This window comes from Enoplosus armatus, chromosome 7 (genome assembly GCF_043641665.1).
Source record: "Enoplosus armatus isolate fEnoArm2 chromosome 7, fEnoArm2.hap1, whole genome shotgun sequence".
Lineage (NCBI taxonomy): Eukaryota > Metazoa > Chordata > Actinopteri > Centrarchiformes > Enoplosidae > Enoplosus > Enoplosus armatus.
In genome coordinates, this window is record NC_092186.1 from 7,361,742 (window position 1) to 7,385,116 (window position 23,375).

General features: G+C 40.6%; 2 protein-coding genes across 2 annotated transcripts; one reads left to right on the forward strand and one right to left on the reverse strand.

The window, feature by feature from the left end:
* Positions 1–2,620: 2,620 nt before the first annotated feature.
* Positions 2,621–3,784, reverse strand: psmb11b (proteasome 20S subunit beta 11b). The gene is made up of 2 exons (XM_070908871.1): positions 3,134–3,784; positions 2,621–3,043 (listed from the first exon to the last, which is right to left on the reverse strand). Exons 1-2 carry the CDS (start codon positions 3,782–3,784, stop codon positions 2,621–2,623), a joined length of 1,074 nt encoding a protein of 357 aa, XP_070764972.1.
* A 653-nt stretch (positions 3,785–4,437) lies between these two features.
* On the forward strand, positions 4,438–14,640 carry LOC139287952 (protein sel-1 homolog 3). The gene is made up of 24 exons (XM_070909171.1): positions 4,438–4,499; positions 5,161–5,695; positions 5,804–5,930; positions 6,431–6,552; positions 6,736–6,851; positions 7,147–7,196; positions 7,290–7,418; positions 7,509–7,642; positions 7,805–7,945; positions 8,043–8,248; positions 8,341–8,520; positions 10,429–10,551; positions 10,647–10,787; positions 10,905–10,967; positions 11,049–11,225; positions 11,313–11,440; positions 11,806–11,889; positions 12,000–12,081; positions 12,347–12,422; positions 12,512–12,630; positions 12,817–12,938; positions 13,556–13,670; positions 13,889–13,952; positions 14,142–14,640. Exons 1-24 carry the CDS (start codon positions 4,443–4,445, stop codon positions 14,384–14,386), a joined length of 3,336 nt encoding a protein of 1,111 aa, XP_070765272.1. The 5' UTR covers positions 4,438–4,442; the 3' UTR covers positions 14,387–14,640.
* The last annotated feature ends 8,735 nt before the right edge of the window (positions 14,641–23,375 follow it).

The following is a 23,375-nucleotide window of genomic DNA, read 5'->3' on the forward strand; positions in this document are numbered from 1 at the left end:
GCCTACTATTTTTATACACGCAGTGGCCACTACAGCACCACACATGTACACCCATGACCAGATACCGTTTGAGGTCTCCTCACTTTGTTCCTCTTAAAACGAAAAACATTGCCTTGTTTTCTAATAGTCACATTTGTTATCATATTGACACCATATTGCATCGTTCAATATCTTCTGTTCAGGCTGTGTCGTTTCCTTGAAGCAATCCAGTGTTTTGTAATCTGCTCAAGTGTCGCCAGTCTGCATAATCATCCTCTATAAGTTAGCATTTTCCCAGTTGTTGCGCCCAGAAGCTGGACCAGAAAATTGCTACTCAAGGGTGCATGAAAAGATGAAATTTCACCATTAGTGTTCTCCCACTTGCTAAAAACACGTCTACAATGCATGACTGTAATTACCCCCCTTCTTCCCACTTTGATGGGATATTTTGTCCAGTGAGCTAAATGGATTGTTCATAATGTGTTTTTCTTGAAAACGGATGGTCAGTTGAATATACAGTACATCTCTGTAATTCAGTCGTCCATTAAGTCTCCACTTTAAGTTATTTTCTTTTTATGAGCAATTTAAGACAAGACAATATACATTTGTACTAACTTTCATACTTTGTCTATATTTGTAAAGTCCTTTGAATGCCCAAGGTCTAAACATTAAACCCAGTGTATCTGTTGAAAATTAGATTTACCTCAAAAATATTAGGTATATTATATAATATTTGACATATTTTCTCCAATACCTCCTGGTACAGAATATGTTTTAATTTGATAAAAACAACAGAATTTGATGAAAACAGTAGGCAGCGGCAGGATCACATGCTTTGGGCGTCTGTAATACTGTAAAAAGTGATCATTCATCTACACAGCGCAGTCACAACGATGTTTTCTCGATCATTCTTGAGTTCTGTCTCCTGACTAAGAAACAAGAGTTGGTGAGACACGTGTTCAGTTCACTGATATGACTAGAAAGCAAACTTGCAACCCTAAGGTCACTCCTCAGATCCCTTGTACCCGGCTCGGTACGGAGGTTTATTAATGCCAAAACAGCTGCTCAAGCAAAAAAAAAACCCCAAAGCCAAGCCGCATGTGAGAGCACACAGGGACACATTTACAAGTGCAAAACACGTTCTGACCCCCGACTGCGAGCGGGGGCTGTCAAACGACTTTTTGGCAAATTTCTGGCAGCTAGGGTCATATGTTTTCAAAATTCTTTTAGGCGATTGAAAAAAAAAAAAAAGATATACTGATGTAACTTTGAATGCAGGGACTGTCACATTTCACTTCTTGGTCAAATCCAGTGGAGTTTGCTCTGCTCTCTGCAGGAGTTTGCATGCAAGCAGTAGAAAGTGCCAAAACGGAATGAAAAAGCTTTGAAGAGGGCAAGCAGAGGAAGCCCTAACGCTCACTGAGTCACAGCTCTTCTTGCAGGCTCGAAAACTTTGATTACAATCATGATTTGATCTGGTACTTGCAAGTTCGTCCCTGCAAGCTCTCAAAATCTGGACCACCGAATTGGTTTCCCCTCGTTTTCTGTTTTTCACTCGTCGTTAATGAAATTATGGATGAGGTTGGGGAGGAAGGGAGGCTTTCCCCTCTTCCTCCCTCTCACAGCTGCTGTCAGTCATACAGTTGTAGGTTTGAGACGACACTCCGCTCTGGTGCTCTGGAGATTTGCTGAGCATCATCACGCAACCCCGCCTGTAGTTTATTTCCTGTAGTGGATAACTCACAGATATACAGGCGGATGCACACATATCCACGCATTAGCCATCCAAACCTCGTCCATATGTGGCGCTTTATAAAAATAAGCTCACTGTGTCAGCATGTAGAGCCACAACCTTTAAGCACCACTCCAACATTTTGACATGTAGTAGCATAATTCATATGCTATAAAGTTTCCTCCCGTGTGGTAAGTTGCCTCACCTTCTTAAACTCTCACCACCATATTGTTGCTGCCTTAACTGAAGTCTGAAAAGACAGCGAGGACGAGGGTGAACAGCTCTATACCTTATGCTCTAAAATCCTTTGCAGCCATTGTCACTTTACTTATTACTAGTATGCTTAATTTACTACCAGACTGCTCAAACAGAATGAACAGGCAAGTTCAGCAGAATTTCATTCATTCATTAATTTATTAATTTATTGAAGTGTCGAAGAAACGAGTTCTGACAGCAGACACAAATCAGTTTTCAACTCCTTACTGTTTATTACTACAGCTAAATGACTTCTCTTACACACTGCAATACATTATGACCTTCAGACTCCAGACCTGGACTATTCACTTTTTCTGCTTCTCTCTGTCTACGTGATTCAAGCACATGCAGGTGTAGGATGTAATTATCTCACAATACTTGAAATGATTCATAATGTTTTAACGTCTAAATCAAAATGCCAGCCAGCAGTGTGCTGTTAGAATACATTTTATCATCCGCGCAAACAAAACATCAGCTGTTTATTAGAGGGAACGATATGCATGCCCAAATCATTTGAGAAATAGCCTGGGGGATGCAACTGCCTGTCCTGTTCATTAATTTAGTATCTGCTGCAAAGATGCCATCACGTCTCTCCAAAATACTCCCCGATGTTTGCCTTTCTTTTCTCATGCCATTTTTGTTTGTTTCATGTCTTTACTCAGACAGAGTCACGTCCTGTCTTCCTCTCCTCTCTTGTCTTTCCTTTTCTCTGTAATATTCCTCTTTCAAATCCTCTCTGCTCCTGCGAGTCCATCCTTTTGAGGAGATGTGATAGATGTCTACACAGTTTCCTGAGTATGCATCCCTGTGTGTGGCTCTGTATACAGCCTCCCTGGCTATTGATGTGGCCTCCTCCACTGTCAGTCCCCATTGAACCCCTTGGTCCAAAATTGAGTAGGCATATGGAGATCCCGAGCCCACAGAGAAGAGCGTTCCCTGCAGGCGAGTACCATCACTGCACACATAGTACAGACTGGGTCCAGAGAAACCCACTCTCTTCCTGACAAAGCGCTGTTGTCCACCGATTGTTGAAGAAGAGCTCTGAGTCTTTGTCTTTTCAAGACTGCTATCTACAGACTTTCCAAGATCAGTCATTTGACTCTTTATTGTTTCTCTGAGACCCCTGAAATCAGTCTTTACACCTCCGTGGTCATGGCATGCATCTACTTCTCCTCCATCCCACCCGCACAACGTGGCAGCCACACACAGCTCAGTTCCTTTAAACGGGTGAAGCATGTGGGAAAGCAATTTGGCCGCTCCGCTTGTGGACAACCGTCGGCCGTGGCGGAGTTGATAAAGTCGCAGTTCTCGAGCCAGAATCCGTTTCCAGAGGGCACAGTCGGCCGAAGTACCTGAAGTGGTGCCCACCAGGTGACTGTGAATGGGCACAATCTTCTGGGAGGCTGGGCACGCCACGAGCCCTGAGCAACTGGAACGAGTGTCTGCGGCAGCCAACACGCCGCCCTGAAACATGAAGGCCAGGGTGGTGGTGCCATGAGACATGGGAAAAGGCAGAGGGACAGGCTGAGAGGAGGCCAGAGGAAGGCTTGTGGGCAAGGAGAGGGATGGCGAGATGGAGTCTTGACATGAGACGGTGCTGGAGCTCTGGACGGTGCTGATTTGCCCAAACTGTATCGGACTTTCTCCCAGGTACCCTGCAACTGGTATATAAAAATTAAACAGACTTGTGCTATTGCTAAAGGGCAAACCATTCACATAGTCACAACCAGTCTTCTTTCCAAAAGGCACTGAAGAACATTCGGTGGTTACGCTGTCCAGAAAGATGTCCTGGGAGTTGCACAGATCCTGTAAAGCCATTGAATATTTTTTCATATATATTCATATCAGTTGTCTGACAAAGGTTTGTCTGCCACCTAGAGTTGTAGATCATCTATTTTAACAGCAGTCACCCTTTATATAGGTAACAAGACCACGCTCATCTATGTGTCATCTAAAACAACCCATCAGCAACATTTACCAATACCTCATTCGTTTGACTTTAAAGCATCATTAAAGCAGCATTTGCTGCGATATCAGGTTGTTTTTCAGATCAGATTTCTTCAAAGTCCTGTGTGGGCGTAGGCCAAAGAGAACGATTGCATGGCCTTCGCTCGAGCACATCAAATTAAGTTTGACTCGGAGCTTTGATGAATCGCTCTCATGGAAAGTTCCCTAACAGAATCAGGAGAAATTAAAAGAGTAAAACAACTTTTTTGTTACACAGCAGAGTCAATGTAGCCAAGCCCTAAAGGCATCTCATGCAAATTGCTGAACTTGCAACTCCAGAATATCAGGTAATCCTGGTCGCACAGGGTATGTCCTCACACCACGGCCACCTGTTTGGGACGTACGCTGCCAAGGTGTAACATTACTTTACACATTACTGACTTTAATTGTCGAATGGATTGATAATGAACTAATGGATTACATGTTTGCTTTTAACGTTTTCATTTATCTTGAGCCAAAACAACTAAAAATGAACGTGTTACACTCCGTCATTTTTGGATATGTCTTCACTGCTGCTATTATGCTGGTAAGGAATTCTGTTACACTTTACTGTAATTACCGTGATAACCCTGATATGAACTGAATGTGGGTTCACTTGATGTGATGAACCTACATCGTCATGAATCATCACCTGAATCTGAAGCTCCCCTCTGCTTTACTGAGCGTAACAGAGAGTTTCAGCTCATTGTTCAGCTGTCTGGCTGCAACTTTACTGTTCAGGTTCCAGCTCTCGTAGGATCATTTTCGGCTGCAGCAGGCAGCTGCTTTCAGTGAAAAAATCTACTCTACACATCCTGCTCAGCACCTAACAGCAGACAGACACAGTTAGCGACTAGCTGGTGAACACAAAGGAGCATTTAGCAGCTAAAGAGACAGATATTTCCCTCAGGAGTTGATAGAAAAGCTAATGCTGCTTCCTAACTGCTGGATGTGTAAAACGGCAACTGTTTTCTGGTTCATGTCAACTTAAAAGGTGATGAAGAGCCTCATTCTACTGCATGGGAGACAGTTGCTGCTGTTTTTCTGGCCAAGAAAATCAGTTAATGCAGGTTTAAGCATCGAAAGTATGTCCTCTGGCAACATATCCATCCGTCCTGCCTAATTTGTTTGAGTGAGAAAGACTGTGTGCTAGCCTTTCTTGATATTCACTTTTAATTTTATTTACATATATTTCACTCCACTTCCAGGGACACTGTGTGTTACCGAATATGTCAGCCTCCTCATCCCACACTGGTGAGAGCCTGCCTGACAATTTCATAAGGTTTGACTTAGCCCCTGACAAGGTGGTAGATGGCTCAGGGGTCCGTGTGCGGTATCAGTGCTCCAGGCCATGTCAGCTTGCAGTGGAGGTGGTGGTGTCCACATTAAGGAAGACAGATTTAGTGGTCTTCAAGAAGAAATGGATCAGCAGCACAGCCCGAGTCTACAGGATCCGCCAGGTGCTGCTCAGATTGCCTCCATCCATTTTATATCAACAGGACTTTTTCAACAGGCGTGTGTTGGACGTCAGGAATGTGACAGTTCGTGCTTGGTTAGACCATCTTAATGACGGTAGTGAACCTGGGACATACCATGGCTCCATGTTGAGGATTTATAAAGTGCTGCAGGTGAAGCCACTCTCAGAGCGTCCGACTAAACCTCCAGCTGAGTGCCCCTCGTGGTCTGCTCATCTGATGTGGCAGATGACGAGAAACAGGATTTATCGCTGTCCACACGAGTCAGGTCAGACGCTTAATCGCATCTTTTCACATTGTTCACGTCCCATCTTTATTGCCAAAGCTTCTATTATTGTTTGTGTGTGTAATCTTTTGCTGTTTTACTTGTACATAGACATAATCGATGTGCTAAAGTTCCCCCTGGCAAGTACTGGCGAGCACTTTGGAGTGGTCCGCAGGTTCCGGCCGTTCATCGACAGAGCCCTGGAGAGCGACCGTCTTCATGCTGTGACACAGCCCAGGTTGGATTTAAACTTCACACACTTGACTTCTTATTCAGTTAATTTTAGCTGGAGCTTATTCTGGATGAAGTTCAACTACACGGCATGAAAAGGGTCTTCAGATGTTGCATCAAATACTAAAGAATAGCAGAACTTTCTGATGTTATAAAACCAAATAATCCTGACAAACCACCACATATTGCCTCAGATGTGCAGTATATGCCGGTGGTTTGTGTTGATATCAGCAGATGATGGGCCACGGCTCAGTGAGTGTTTCCTTTTCAGTGCTGGTAGCTGTTATAACACACTCCACTTTTAGTTTTACTTCACTGTCATTACAAATGACTTTACAAGCTTCACAAAGCCTCTTCACCAGAGCATATAAGCTTTTTATTTACGGTCAACGACAGACAGCGAGGTCAGTCATTTTTAGCAGATAGCGCTGTGTTTTAAATCCAACCTCACGCTTCAGTGGCCAAAGAAAGCATTTGTCAAATTATGTTTCGTTGCTTGGTTTCCAGCGTCACCTTATCCGTGTGGATCTACCTACTGAAATGGTGTCACAAGAAGCTCTGCGGGATCATCCATCACGTCGACAGGAAAAATGTATACGACTCCGTTTTGATGCAGCTTACAGGCACAGGTGGGTCACAGCAGTTTGTGGGTACACCTGATACCAGTTTAGGGGATTAGATTGAGGTATCATGAGATGATTGTGAGTGATGATGTGTGTTTTGTGAGACTGTGGAACAGACTGTGTTATGTATTAATAAAGAGCTTTGGATCTCTTGTGGTGAAATATATGACTGTCATATCTCCTGTGTAGGGGACATCATAATTCAGGCACGCATGACAACAGGAGAAGATGAAGCTTTCCAAGCCAGTGTAGTGTTGCCCCTGTGGAAATGGATTAGATTGGACTGTTACATACAGGACTCAAAGGTATAGCACCTCGGTGTGTGCCTCTGGGAGGTGGGATAAGGAACTGAAATCAAAATACAGCTCAGAGCAACATCTGCTAGTCATCCTTTCTCTTCTGACTTTCGTTTGGTGGCCTTACTTTGCAGTATTTGATTTCCTTTTTCGAAAAGCGGTAACATCCTGAAAGATGGGTCCTTTCCAGCTGGGAAACTCCAGGCGATTGCAGTGTATACTGCAATTTGGAGTTGTTCACAGCTGAGTGGGTTTCTTGTCTCTGTGTGTCGTGAGCTTATGCGTTATTATGTTTGACTTTCAGGTGTGGCTGAAAGTAATGTGGGACGATGAAACCCGCAGTTACCTATATGAGTAAGACGTGTTTTTTTAAAAGATGCTTCATGTCAGTTCTACTTTAAACGTTGTGAGCAAAATACAACTGTTGCTGATACAAATATCTTATAGATTTCCAGACAGTATCCATTATGATGACACTGATGGATACTTTGTGATCGGAGGAGGCAAGTACATGGCAGGCATCCATGGGTATTTTGGGCCTATCAAGTACTATCGTTTTGGAACTGAAGAGGTAAAGTGTCTTTTTAATTATAAGTAAAACTTCATTTTTTTGATACTTTTAATAACTGTGTGTTGAAATACAATATTATCTGTGTCACAGGTAAGAAATCCCCTTCATCCCAAGTCAACGTTACAGGAACTGGATAAGACTCATCAGGAATGTCAAGAAATAAAAGTATTTACAAGAGCTTTTCTCCAAGAAGTAACTGAAAGTCACCTCCTGTTACCAATCAACAAAGGTGAAATATTATTTTGACAAGTCCTTTAAAGCATTCTTGCAACTATTCTACAGGGATCAACCTTATATCGATGTAATATACAGGGTGTCAATACAACAACTGCACACCTATTAAGTATGTGAAGATTACTGTTGACAGGTTGCTTTTTATTTTTTCTTTCAGGTGTCTGTACTTCTCACTTTGTAAGACTGTGGGGTCAGTTTGGGGAGAAAATCTGCGCACAAACATGGACGTGGGAAAAGCAACTTAAATACGGCAGTCTTTTTCATTTCTTGCGAACAAAAGAGGAGGAAATCAGAACAGGTGTTATAGATTGTTGCACTCTTTGACCACATGTGTATATAGTCGTATATAACTCCAACACCATTTCAGTTCACAGTTTCTGTATCATTTCCTGTAGGATCTTTTGGCATGAAGGACCTCAGGAGTGCTTTGTTCGAGCAGGCAGTTCGTGCAATGTTCACCTTGGATCAGGTCCAAAGTGAAATCACATCCAAATCAACTGCTCTTCTACAAGCATCCTCCTGCTTTGGAAATCACAAAGCATCTCTCTTATTGGCTACCATCCACATCTCCGGCCTGGAACACTCAGTCGATCAACAACAGGTAGAGTCAATGCCTTCCTTAATAGCTACTTTATCACACGCAACGCCACTTCTGTAACGATGACTGATAATATTGACTCCTGTGTGTTTCAGGGTCATGTCTATAGTCTGATTGGCGCAGCGGGTGATAACCGTTTCGCCCTGATGCATGCAGGCTACAAGCACACACAAGAAATTGATGGGTTTCCAAAAGACCTGGACATGGCTTACAGCTACTATTCCAACGCTGGGGCTCAGAGCAGCATTGATAATTCCAGGTCACATGAAAAGAAGGTATGTTTGAATAACTGAAATAACCGAAAAAGGAATTATTATTTATAGGGATGGCAACATCGGCCTGTCGGTCGGTCCTCCGCTTTGGTCTAGACTAAAATGTTCTGACAACTAAATTTTGAACAGACATTTTCGCTCCCTAGAGGAGGAATTGTAATAACTTTGGTGAACCCCTGAGTTTACATCTAGCACCCCCACCAGGTCATATTATTTCAAATTCAAAATGTTACCATGTTAAACTACACACAATTTATCTCTGTGTATTAAAAGGAATAGTTGACATTAGAGTTAGATGAGAAAATTGATAATTCCCTCATATCTTTCAGTTGAATATAATGCCAGAGCCAGAAGTTATTTAGCTTAGCTTAGCATAAGTACTGAAAACAGGGGGCTCTGTAAGATGGTAACCACTGCACCCGGCCAAGAGAGTCTTTCACATAAAACATAAAACAATTGTAATTTTTACATTAAGTTTTTTTTATGGATTAAACAAACAAAATGTAGCATGTTAATTAGTGAGTTTTAAAGGACAGTTTTATACAAATTTTGTTAGTTTCAGACAGAAACAGACTAGCTGTTTCCCCTTTTCCAGTCTCTATGCTAAGTTAAGCTAACTGGCTGTCGGCTCCAACTTCAAATTGAATGCACAAGTATAAGAGTGGTATCAATCTTTAATTCTTGGCAAGAAAGTGAGTTTCCCAAAATGTCAAACTGAAGTAAAACACAACAATTAGTTCATAATAACATCAAACAATTAATAGAAACTGACTATACCAGATGTTCAAACTTTATAAAGAAATGTACAGATAAGGATGATGACTAAATTCTAAATAAATTATTAAAACACATAGAGATCAACATGTACATAGACACACACATGCACAAACACATACTGTGCACATGCGTACAAGTACATGACAGCAGTGATACAAAAGGGACTGTCTCCACAATATGATTAATAGTGTGTTTGTAGGTCCAGCCAGAGAGAATAGGTGGGTCCTAAATCTTAATTTAAAAATGTGAACGAGTTAGCTGTCATGATGAATAGAAGAAGAACACTCCAAAGATAAGGAGCTCGCTATGAGAAAACTTCAGACTGATTTCCTGTTTATTCTTGGAATATTTAAATAAGCTGCATCACATGAATAGAGGTTCGTGAAGACAACAGAAAGACTTCACAGTCTGCTCGACCTTGAATAGGCAGCCAATGCACCAAGAAAACAATTGTGCTGAAGTTTGTTTGTGAAAACACTAGCTTCTGTAATTTGACCAACTTGGAAACTTTCCGAGTAGATGATAGTACAATAATCCATCTGGATCCAATCTTAATTAAAGGCACTGAGAACCTGTTTTCTCAATCAGCTTCTTATCATAAGCGTTATGGTCCTAAATTACCACAAAATGTTCTGCCAAAGTTGGAACTGTTTTATTTATTTCAATCGAGCGATATTTGTCTGTGATGTTTTGTCTGAGCTCTTCTGAATGGTTTGTAGTGAACAGAGCTCAGTCGAAGAATATGATGTCAACGAGTTTGCGAAGTGACTGTTAGCAAGCTTTACTTTCCCTCTTCAATAACTTTTCATTGAACTAAATGGTGTGCAATGGTGAACAAAATGCCGGTGAAAGTAAACAGAAAAGAAAATGGGGAGACGCCGAGCTATTGTGACTGACGACCGCTAGCCCAGTTGGCTGGCAAGGTTAGCTCGGTTAGCTGACCCGCTACAGCTCTCCACCAGCTAGCCCTGCGAGTAGTCGCTCCATCACCAAGCTTCTTTGTGGTGTGAACACTACTTTACAGTAGCAGTAGTAGTATTACAACTACTAAGAGAATACTTTTACAGTATTATTTGTAATAGTAGCAGTACTAATAGTTTACTATATTAATGTTTCCATTCGTCTTTCCTGAAGCAATACACAAGTGAACACATCTATCTAAACAATCAAGAGGATTTAAACAGCCTCACACACGAGACAAGTGACGTCTTTCAGTATCTGAAACTCCAAGCAGAGAGAGGAGACACAGAATATCAGGTACGTTTGACTTAAACCCCACATTTATTCCTCCTTAACGATCAGCAGACATAGTCGGTGTTCAGAACATGCCTATAAAAACGTATTATCTTTAGAAACGCCTGGGAACAATACTGTACTGGGGACATCATGGAGTCCCAAAAGACATAGCGAGTGCGGTGAAATGGTTTGAAAGAAGTGCTATGCAGATGAAGGATCCTTCAGTGATGTACGACTACGCCATCCTACTGATGAAGGTTCTGTACGATTATAAAGACTAATTAAACTGAACCCTGGATAGTTTGTGTTTGTTTGTGTGTCTGTGTCTGTGTTTCAACAGTTATTGATTCATTGATTGATGTTGATTCCTTCAGGGCCAGGGAGTGAAAAGAAACTACACCCAAGGTTTTTGGTTGCTGGAGAAAGCTGCAGCAATGGTACGTGTGTACTCCTAGTAATCAATCCGAGTGTTGACAGTGTCTGCCTTCACTATACCAGTGTCTGTTTCTTTGCTTAAGGGCTCAATTAATGCCTTGAATGGTCTGGGCTGGTACCATGGGATTATACTGAACGACCACAAAAATGCAGTGAAATACTTTAAGCAAGCAGCTCTAAATGGGAGTGAGGATGGCATGTTCAACCTGGGAATTTATCATCTCAGTGGGAAAAACCCGGACAGCCCGTGGAGGAATGAGGTTCGAGTCCCTCCCCCCGTCAGAGTTTTGTTCTATCGCTGATCTGGTACGATCAATGAGCTTATATATTTTCTATATGATCCACAGACGGCTGCGTTCCAGCAGTTTCTGAATGCGTCGCAGTTCGGTCATGTAGCTGCATCAGTGGAGGCAGCTTGGTACCTTTCGACAGGAGTCCTGGAAGGGGTGTCTCAGGATGTTGAGAGGGCTGTGATGTAAGAGGCTTTCATTAGCTTGGTGAAGAAAGCTTTGTTATGGGCTGTTGCACTGTAGCCTGCAGCTCAGTGGCATCTAATTTCAATGACAGTGGCTAATTCAAGGTCAGAACCTAGTATTTGCATATCTAAAAATAAGAGTCACTGTCACTGCATTATTGTCTGGCACAGAGAGATTCTGCTTACCATTGTTCCTCTGGTATCTTATGAATTTAAAGAAGCTCCTGCTGCAGCTGTAGAGGCTTTTTTTTAAGAATGACCTCAACAAATCAGAAACTATTTTTAGATCATGTTAAAATATTTTCAGTTTATGTGGAGAAAATTATATTCCATAATTCATCACCCATCCTTTACCCTCTATGCAGAATGCTAAAAAAGGTCTGTGAACAGAACGGACACCTTGGATTTATGATCAGAGAGGCTCTCCAGGCCTACCTCCAGGGCTCTCCGTAAGGACATTAATTTCAATTACTTTTCAATTGTCCTCATTTAATCATTTTATCTGCACTTTACTATTTGTCTCCGTTTCTTCACATTTGTTTTATTGCGTTGCAAACAGGCAGGAAGCTTTTGTGAAATATGTTTTGGCAGCTGAAACCGGTCTGGGTTTGGCCCAAAGCAATGTTGCGCACCTGTGTGAGGTAAATGGATGCTGTTTCTCAGGTTTTAACCCTTTGTGTCTGTCCTCAACAAAACATTGACTATTCTTTTAGTCTGATTTTCAACCGTTCTGAAATTCTCTATTCTGAAAACAATTTGAAGGTAGCTGATGAACAAATTGCACATAATTTCAGTCACCTACTAAAAGAAGAAAACCAAGCCGGAGGGAAATTGTTAGCGGTTGATAACATAACCTTCATCATTGTCCTGCTCTTTGTCACCCTGCACTCATTCTCCCAAATGCAGGAACTGAATTTCAGTCATGATTGTCAGTGGAGATATCGCAACTACTCTATATTAAACTATGATCCCCATCCGTCTGGTGAGTTCCTCTCATTTCATTTTGCTTTAACCTCTTCCTCTCTCTGTCAATCTGGTCGATAAACAGTAAGTATTTATCTTCTTTTATAGCTCTGCTGAAAATGGGAGACCACTACTACTTTTCCTCCAGCACGCGAGAAGACTCATTATCCTTGGTTGGTCAGGCCATATCGATGTATGGCAGAGCAGCTCTAGCAGGCAGCCCTCAGGTGACAGATTTACTTGGGCTGTAATCTCATCACCCTATGATAAACTTAATTAAACTTCCACGAGCTCAGGCCCACCGCAATAAAAACAACAAACAGCATTATACAGTGTTATTATTTGGAGACTGTCTTTCTCTGTGAATAACCCATAAGGCCCTGTTATGATTTTATTTTCACACGGACTCACAGGGAATGTACAGCTTGGCTGTTTTGGCACAACAAGGGCACGTTCTTCCATTGAACATCTACAGCTTCTTTAATGTGTCACATCATGATGAGCAGGACATTGTTGGGGAGAAGATCTTAAAAAGGTACTTTTTTTTAAAATCCATGAACTGCCACAACAATGAATAATGACCACAAATATAATTTGGGTGATCCAGGGTTGTTTATAGTACTTGGTAGTAATGATACTTGGGATATAATGTGCTTCTACTGTTACTCCAACAAAAAAGGGGGCCAAAGAGGGGGTTACTTATTCGCTTTGGCACAAAGACTAGAAATCATTGGAAACATCTGGCTGTTGTCATTGTCGTTTTTACACTTTCAAAGATTTAACAAGTGAGATATAACATGTTAATTCGTGAGCTTTAGAGTTGCTGGTAGGTGGGGTATTTGTTACTTTTGGTCAGAGCCAAGCTAGCTGTTTCCCCCTGTTTCCAGTCTTTGTGCTAAGCTAAGCTAACTGGCTTCATATTTACTGTACAAACATGAGAATGGCATCAGTCTTCTCTTAAAACTCTTGGCAAGAAAGGGAATATTTCCCAAAATTTCTGACAGAGTCAGTTAGCTAACTTGCTGTTATCGGACCCCCACGTCTGCTCTTGCACTTACTACTGATGTGCTTCTGGTGTTATTTTAACAAAAACATGAAGTCTAGGTATCTGTTATCATGTGCAACACAGTTTTCATTGCTTTATCTCCTGAGGTGTGTGGAGACTGAGGAAGAAGAAGCAGTAACGCCCTGTTCTTTAACTCTGCTCGGAGTCCAGATGGGAAAAGCCTTGAGGAGAATGACTCAGAACGGTGCACAGCTCCTCTTGGTAGGCATAAGGCAATCAACTCATACTGTATGTAGTAAGAGAAGCTGCACTCCTATATTTTATTATCCTTTGATAATTTGATATACCTTTAATTATTGAAACGTGAAAATGCAAATTGGACTTTCATCATGAATAAGACATTAAAGACACTATAGGCTGCTATTCTGAGAAAGAAAATATCATAATTTATTTAAATCATTCTTCTTATTTCTCTTTAGGCATATGCATCTCTTCTTTCTGTCTTTGTCATTGCTGTCGTTGTGCCACTGCAGAGCTGTCTTGGTAAGTAATTGTGTTCTTCTCTACTGCACCCACTTGCACATATTTTCCTCAAGATGGTGCAATTTCCCCACATATTAGTTTTACTACCTCTTGCTCTGACTTGTACATCAAAAGATGATCTGTGTAATCGTGTGTGTCCGCCACGACAAGTTACCTCCTTTCATCCTCCTCATCTGCAAATTAACACAGAACGAATGGTTCGTCACCCTGTGGTTCCACTGAGGACAAGCACATCACCTGACAGCCAAGATGGTGTCAACTTGAACAGAGAGCAAGATGGCATCATGGGAGGAACCTACAGAGCGACAGGGAATCTAAGGCTTACCATCCTGAATGGCAAGCAGTGGCTCCGGCAGACCGGCGATTTGGCTGTGACTCTGTCGGGTGTGTGCCTGTGTGCTTTCTGGACCACACTCCTCTATCATCTCTTATGACATAAAATACCCAGCACAGTGACCCAATAGCCACAGCAAAAGCCCCAGACACTACATATTGTAAGAGCATACATTTAGCGGATGAGTTACAGCACTACTCATGTGACACATTTGTGTTTCGAAGGTTGCGTGACTCATTTAAAGTTATGAGACAGGAAGGAGAGAAGTGAGTGTTGATAATGTTTCCTCAGTAACCATGTTTCCATTGTTTTGTTTGCGGCAAAATTAAAGTACTTATCATGCAGTTCATCTAATTAATGCTGAATCCGGCCTACAGTTTATATTGTCTTGGGGATGTGGTGCCAAGGAGGGAGAGTGAAGCTCCTGTTATGCAACGTGTAAGTCCAGTAAAACACTTGAGTATTTTTTCTTTTTAGAATTCAGTAATTTCTCTTTCGATTTCAGTCATAGCATAGCACTGTTAAAACTGACAGACAAATACTCTGCCTATGGCTGCGCATTTAAAAGCATAAAAGATCAGCCTCAGAGATGGATGTATTAGGAGACGTTGTACCGGAAGCTGTGGTCTAATAGGTCAGCTATTAAGACTTGTTCCTGGTCATATCAGTGACATTTCGATGATAAGTGTCTAACAGGAGACTGGACATGCACCAACAGCATGCAGGGGCACTTAAACATTTTGTACAAGGCCAGAGCGATGGAATTTCAGAAGTTATTGATTTAGTCTCTGGCAGGGCAGGTGCTCCTGGTCGATACATAAGATAAGACAATATCAGTTTTAGCCATCGCTATGGGAGACAATAACAAGAAAAGTTTGGAAAGGATAAGTTACTATGGCAATGGAAGACACCTCAAACACATCTTTTATAGCAGCTGCTGGGGCATTAGTCAAAAAGTAATACTCCTCTGTGGTGCTGTTGTTAACGTATTCATAAAGATAACATAATGGGAAATATCCTTTGAGGGATTTTGTTTCTATGGCTGCCAATAGACAGGGTTAGTCAGTTCTTAACAGTTATTTACAGCTCCGGGTGGCTTGTGATGATGTGCAGTTTATAGCAGTGAGTGTTGTTGCCTGGTATTCATGGAGCTGTCATTAGTTAAATAAGGAGTTTCACAGTGTAAACAGCACCATGTGGAGCTCCTGCAGTATAGAGTGAAGTCTGTATATAATTTGGAGACGGAATAATGATCTCCCTCTTCCGTCTTCTATCTCTTCCCTTATGTCGTCCGTCTGTGGCTCTTTCTTTAAAGGGACAGGTCACCAAAACAAAAACATTACACACTGTAACACATGTGCACTGTAGTAATCTTTTAGCCGTTTTCTGTAGTTCATGTGATAGTATTTCTATTGGTATTGCCATAGGTAATTGCTTAACACTGAATCTCAACTGTGAAAAGGAAATGTACATGTTAGATACTATAACGCTTGTGGATGAAGTTGTGTGTTGACGCTGATACCCCATCTCTTTGAGAAGTATCTACGCTGATACCCCAAATAAGGTAAAATTCCAAAAAACAATGTAGGAAGCTTTGTTTCAAAGGAATAGTTTGTTAAAGATGGATGCCATCTTGGGCTGGTGACGTCATTTGGAGCCAGAGTCTGCGCAGTAGTGAAAGATGAGTGGAGCCGCGGTATCGAGGCCCATATACCCGCCCGACCCAATCGCGAGCACACCACAGTCAATCACAGCTGTCAATCATGACGTCACACCCCCTTTTTATAGCATCAAATAACTAATTAAAACCAAACTTATCAGAAAAATGAACACTTGAACAAACACCACCGTGATAAGAACTATCTAAAATGACAGAAACCATCTTTCTTTCCAAAACTTTATCTGTCATGTACTTTGAGTTTTTAGTCCCATCCGCTAACATTGAGCCCGCCACCAGGCGGCGATTGAGACGTTTTGGCTTCACCTTTATGTCTCTATGTCTTTACGTTATATAACGTAAAGATATATAAAAGAGATATAAAAGTGAAGCTTACTGTTAATTAGTGAGCTTTATTGTTGCTAGTAGGCGGATTTTGTTACCGTTGGACAGAGCCAGGCCAGCCGTTTACCCCTGTTTCCAGTCTTTATTGCTAAGCTAAGCTATCCGGCTGCTAGCAGTTTACCATACAGACACGAGAGTAATATCAATCTTCTCATCTAACTCTTGGCAAGAACGTGAATAAGTGTATTTCCAAAAAATATTTCGAGCCAAGTCACAGTTTGATATTGTAGAAAATATTTAAATTCACATCATCGTCATAACGTTTTGCTAAACATTTTTTCCCTTGATTGAAGTTGCATACGATAAAACTATTCATTCAAAATTATTCAAGTGGTTTTAAATTATGTTGCGAACAGTCTTGATCTCCATTTGATTGTTTAATGAGTTCATAACACGATTAATGTGACCTTGAATTGTTGCAGTATACTGTTCATGGCTAACAGACACTTTGACCAGCTTAACTACACGCTGACAGCATCTCTCAATTGATTTACAGCTTTTACACTGTTCGTTCTTTTTCTAGTTGAATTAAACTCACTGAACCCTCCAGAGTATTTGATTAACATGGAGGGGTACAAACCTTTGACAAGGAGACATTCTTGTCATGAAAAAAAGAAAAAACATGAATATTTGATTTGTACATGTTACACAGTCTTGATGTTTCAAACCATCGGCCGTCACATGGCCATGGCATGTGCACAAACGTCACAAAAGCACACACAATCATGTCAGCACCATTCACTTTTACACAACTATAGAGTGCAATTAAAGTTACTGTAGAGTAATTTTTAATCAAAGAAAGACGTGTGTCTTTGATGATACATTCTGTAACCATCTAATTAAATTTCACTTCTTCTCAAATGGCTTCTGTAACATGCAATTAAATCCAGCACCCCATTGACATTCCATTGAAATTCCTACTCTGTTCACAGTGAGTGCCTTTTCATGTGAGTTGAGCTCTGAAACAGAAAAAGAATGTGTTAACCTTTAAAAGAAAACATTTAGCTTTGGGTCTGGTCATTTGGGCAGGTTTGTTTTTACACAACATGAGTCAGGCATTGCGGACATTTTCTTTCATAAGTTTATTTCATGTGAAATTAGTTACTGTACTTGGTGGTTTCACAATTAGCACTAATTCTTACAGTACTAGGCACAACACACACACACAGGCAATTTTAATAGATGTTATTGCATTATAGTCCACAAGCAGGGGCTCCCATGGGCCCTTAGCCGTGGCTGACCAGAGGGCGAGGCCCCTGGTGGTCAGAGGCTGCTGGGCACATGGATGAGTTTCATAACTCTAAAACGTGTGTAAATGTAGCAAATGAATGTGAGTGAATGAAGGAGAGCACAATGTGAAATAAGTCAGGAATGTTATCAGGGTTTCTGGTGCCCTGTGGAACAAGCTCTCTCTCTCTTTTGCCTTTTTTTTTTTTTTTTTTACACAGTATCAACAGTTAAAAATGATACAGACCCTGAGCCCCGACTGACTCAAGGTCAGAATACCACTTAGCCTAAAAATGTCATCAGCTAATAAAAGCACTGAATGTTCTCAGCAGTTGCAGTCCTGATGCACTGTGCCGAGACTGAGTGCATCTGGGCATCAGAGTTTGTGCGGGAAGCCTCGAGGGGAAAACATGTGTCACCACCCGCATTGCTAAAAGTAAGCTACACTTTCTCGCAGTAACTCATACACCGGAGAGTGATTCTGTCCACACCGAATGAAAGTTGCAATGCTTTCATTGCAATTACTGGCAGTGTTAGCTTACTTGAAATTATAAAAAGTATTTGGTGGGGAGGCGACGTGCCAGGAAGAGTTGTTCTCAGTGTCAGTGGGAGGCTGGTATTCATGTACCACTGCAGAGCAGGTACTATATTCAAGTGTTGTACTTCTAATTGTATCATGACAGCCTGTAGCTTTGCTGGTAGGTAGGGGTTCTTGTTTTGTTGGATGTGCTGACAATACTGAAGCCTCTATTTATTTAAAATGTGTGCTTTATTATTCGATATCATCTCACACTTATATGTCATTATACAAAATGAAAAGTGTTGGTAAATTTTCATGTATTTTCTGGAAAGTTAAAATATCAGTGGAATTGTTAGGAATCACCAACTGAAAATTTTAAATAAGAAAACAAAATAAGAAATAATAACAATAACCATGATATAATAATAATAAAGAATGTCATTGCCCACGATACTAGCAGGCACAAGAGCACTGTTGAGGGGAAAATTACAAATTCTTTCGCTGATTAAAATTGTTTAAGTTCAGTTCACAATTCAAACACATCCTCGCACATCAGAAAGTACTGATTGGGTCAGTAACAGTGATGATTCAGTGTACTCTCAGCTGCAGGATTTATGTTTAAGATTTGTTCGAGCATGTCCTCATCATTTCCAGTGCCCTGCTCTCTAGTGGACTGAAAAATATTTAAAGTGCCACTTAACACAAGGTGAAAAGTTGTTTTTGCTGACCTCCAGTGGTTCAACTTCTGACAGTGCTGCAACTTCTGACAGTGCTGCAGTGAGGTAGAAGTGTACCCCAGAGTGCGTCATCACTGTCGGGTGTGGTTAAGGGTGCAACAGAGCACACCTCTGACCCTGGTCAACCAGAGACGGTAGTGAAACACTGGTTTTCTGTCTGGTATTAAGTTACTCTTTAAAGCTCATAAGTAGCTAAATTAGCTAGCGCCAAGACTTTGAAAAGTTCCCTGGTACTCTCTGGTGCATTCATTGATTTTTACGCAACAATCTCAGAGCAACAAGAAGTGAAAGCAACTTACCACTGCAAAGAGCTGAGTAGTCCTCTGTGTGATTAGCAACAACAACCCTTTCACATCACACAGGGACACAATACCATGAATCAATATCAAACATGGCACATTTTGGAGCTTTCCCCCCCCCCATCAAAATATGGCTCAGAACGCTGTTTCTCTTTGTTGCTATAAGATAGTGGGCTTTTTATGTCGGTCACACAAGCAAATATAGTCGAAACGTGACAAATGTGAACAACTGACACTATCTGCAAATGGAAAATGTCGCCATTTTTCTGCATATTTTGACGGAAATATGAGGACTACTGAGTACATTAGTGGACAGAGGAAAAATGGAGCATGCTGCAGGAGTTGTTTCTGTGGACATTTTCATTCTCCTTTTTCACTGTGAAACTGGATCATAATGGGAATCGATTGTAACCTACATGAATATAAGCCGACTACAGCGACTGTTCTTCTATGAATAGGTGAAACTTCTGTTGACCACTTTTTAAGTATAGAGCATTTTCATACAAAAAAAGACACGTTTTGGTAATATATTAAGATATTGTAAATGTCTCATTTGGCATATAACAATGAAAAATGGCATTCAAAGCTACAGCTGAAAATCTCTCAATTGCATAACTGTGCGAGCATTGTCCACTGCCCTGATAAATGACACCTATTGACTGTTACTTAAGTGATTAAGTAATAAATAAAACAATAAAATACGTGGTTCAAGTCTCCCTTTGAACTTGTTCTCTATGAAGCATACAGGAGTGTTTTCATACTACACAGATCCTGAGTATCATTTTCAGCCTTCCTTGGTCAATGGTATAATTTGGCTTTGCTGCATAATTGTCAATAATAGTCTTTTTCACATTTTGACTTTTCATAGAAGGAAACACACTTTAAATAAAGTTTCATTAAAGTCTCCCAGTATGTCATGTCAGTGGCCCAACTTGCGCAACACCAATACAGTGGAGCTGGCACAACCAAATGGAATGCAGTCCTTATTAATTCAACCTGGGCTTTGCCTGCTGTGACGTGTCAAAATGTCTGCCATGGAAAAGGCCTACAAACACCACCATTTGCGGCAAAACAGCAAGTTTACATACAGACTTCACTCTGCATTCCAGCCGCATGAACCTTAAGAATGAACATCTGATTGTGTCCAACCACAGTCACGGTGTGTCCTCACTTGTCGGTTGGCCACTTTGGACCTTCACTCGTCAGCAGCCGGTAATGACATACCAGCCTTCCTGCTGTAAAACCAATAATCAGATAATAATAATAGACAATAATGATCAGATTAACTTGGCCCTCCAACACAGCGGTGGGGGAACACCGTGTCACCTTAAAGACACTTCATCCATTTATCGTTTGGTTCATTCTGACCAGCCTGTCTTGATAACGTCGCTCAATTTGGAACTGAGAAAACTGCACTCTACTGTCATATGTATAATAATAAACTGTATGTTTTATTCAATATGCATGAAACAGGCAATATTTATTGGACTTTTAGGTTGCTTTGTTATTATTTTTGTATGATATACACTATTTCTACCTGCAACTTATTTTGCCTAATTTGACTGTGTGTGCATGCCTGATTAATTATCTATCTGAACCTCTTAATTTGGTTTGAATGGGAGAAGTTACACCTTTATCATTCTCATTGGTTCATGAAGTTTGGTGACCTTGTGTAGATGAGCAGAGCTCCACCCAACTACGACCCGAGCAGAGGTCTAATCAGACAGAATGAGTGGAAACTCCAGTGTGGGCGTACAGGGCCTTTAATAAGTGGTCATATATCTGGTTTATTGTTCCTCAGTATGCATTGGGTGGCACTGTTAACTATTGGTAGTTATAAAACAGAGTAATCACTAAGGTGCAGAGCGACACAGAGCTGCTACAAAACGGGAGGAGTAGGCTACAATGCATGGTGATCTAACATACTACTGAAAAGCTGCTCTAATAAATAGTTTTATATTAAGAGTGGCTCACATAAGGATGTGTAACGCTCCGATAAAAATCACCTTATCACCTACAAAGCTGCATGAAGTTCTATGTCACTCTATGGATTGTTTTTGCGTCTTTCAGCACTTTGGTTTGGTTTTACGTACCCCAATTTTTTCACTGTTTTGACTCATTCTCAGCGATGTTTCCAGCTGCAACAGGGTGCTGTTTTGTTTAGCGAAGAAAACTTAAAAAGCCATTGTACACAGTTAGCAAGTAGCTGTTGGAGCATTTAAATGAGTTGATAGCAAAATGAGTGATGAGACCTTGAATGTTGGCACTTCAGTTTATTGCATGTTGAGTGTAGGAACACTTTGCTTTGACCCTGAGAGAAATGTTTTGAACTGCTGAACATTTGTTGTTTTTCCAGATAATAATTGGGTTTTCTTTTTTGTTCTTGTTTTACATGAGTGAAGTTTTATTTTCTTTTTTAACCATGACCAAATCCATAATCATATTTGCACTTGGAAAAAAACATTGCTCCAGAACAATTTAGTCAGCTGGACTTACACTACTGATACCTTTGTGAACAATCCTGAGCCATGTTGTTGCAAAATGCTGACAGCTTTTGTGGATGAAGGATTGCGGATGAAGGATTATATTGGATGGTGAAACCGGAGGCATGGTTTGTTTCACATTAATAATGAACAACTAAAATGAAACATACCTCAGAGCTCTTAAACCAAGGATTACAGTATTTGCTCCACGGCATGGTTCAATATTTATATTTACTGTCTTATACAGTACTGTATTTTATCATTGCATTAAAATCCATCGGTCCGGTCCTCTACTATTCTCCATCTTTGCCTTTTGAGTTGTGCAACTGCCTGATACGTGTCTGTGGTTGAGGAAGAAATATGGAAACATTCAGGAGAATTTAAGATAAAACTTGGGTGACACTTTACATGAACTCCAGAATCCAAGACTCTGATCACAGACTATTTAGTCAGCTTTCAGTAGGTCTTCAGATATTGCTCATAGTGCAGCGTAGCACAGACTCCAATACATCAAACATCAGGACGTTTCTTTTGCAACTTAATAATATGGTTTATGTTAATTACACTCACTAAATTATAAAGCTGCCCATCAAAGCTGGCAAATAAGTGAATATGACCTGACTAAATATTAAGATGTTATAAATGTGTTGAAGTATTATTACAATGAATGATCTCATTAATAGCTCATTTGGCAGGGGGAATGAGAAACTGCATTCAAAGGTACAGTTGGCAATCTTTCAATATTGTTCTGAAATAAATTGTACAGCTGTGTCAGCATTGTCCACTAGCCCTGATAAACACATGTTTACTGTTGGTAATGATTAAATAATAAATAAAACAATAAAATATGTGGTTAAAGGCTCCCTTTGATCTGAGCATCCTGTACCCAAAGTCCACTAATGCCCCTGGACCTCATAAATCCAGGAAGGGTCCAGGTACAGCAGTGTGGGTGGTGGTGAGGGAGGAGCAGGATGCTTTGATTGGACTCTCAAGGTCAGACGACTACAGTACATGCAGTTCTGTTACTGGCCGTATTGAGGGCCTAACTGGGGTCATTTTTATCCTCAACCCCAACTCCAAACTGCATACAGTATTTAAACATCTATGGACTGGTCATTCCTTTCCACTTGAAAACATTTTATTCGAACACAAATTAAACATTGAACATTGCTTAACAAATGGAATCAAGAGCAATTATATAGTAGATAGACTTTGTCCGGTGCTTCAGTCTGAAATCACAAAATTACTGTTCAAAGGCAAATCAGATATGAAAGAATCTATTTGCTACAGGAAGCCATTTTGTTTTAGCACACTTCAAAGCAACCGGCGAATCTTCTGATCAATGAAGTGAAACATGTGCATGGTCAGCAATATCTGAGCTGAATATCAAATGAATTGATTAAAATGACACATCGGTAGCAATAAATAACTTTGACATCAGGCCATAGACACCAAGCCTGTGCTAACTACATAAAAGTGATGGAACTGGATGAAAAAAAAAAAAAAGTGACAATACTGCATTTTAAAAATAATAATTTTTTATTTACAAATATCAATGTCTTAAATACTGAAGGATAACGTGTATTTTAAATGCTACATTAAACATTTGAAATTCAAATGTTCAAAGTTGAAATATATCATAAGAAATATAAAAAATACATTTGGAACCACCCATATTTACGTCATAGCAGATAGTGAGTCTGGACAATAAACTGAAACTATCATAAAATAAACATCATGGCCAGACACAGCAGGTTTATA

Bases quoted from the DNA above. Each gene is read 5' to 3' on its own strand.
- psmb11b (XM_070908871.1), bottom strand. From the start codon at position 3,784: ATGGCTTTACAGGATCTGTGCAACTCCCAGGACATCTTTCTGGACAGC. The intron at 3,044-3,133 runs GTAGATGCATGC...GATCTTGGAAAG, and splicing joins GCGGGTGGGATGGAGGAGAA to TCTGTAGATAGCAGTCTTGA.
- LOC139287952 (XM_070909171.1), top strand. From the start codon at position 4,443: ATGAACGTGTTACACTCCGTCATTTTTGGATATGTCTTCACTGCTGCT. The intron at 7,197-7,289 runs GTAAGACGTGTT...AATATCTTATAG, and splicing joins ACCCGCAGTTACCTATATGA to ATTTCCAGACAGTATCCATT. The intron at 8,521-10,428 runs GTATGTTTGAAT...TCTTTCCTGAAG, and splicing joins CCAGGTCACATGAAAAGAAG to CAATACACAAGTGAACACAT.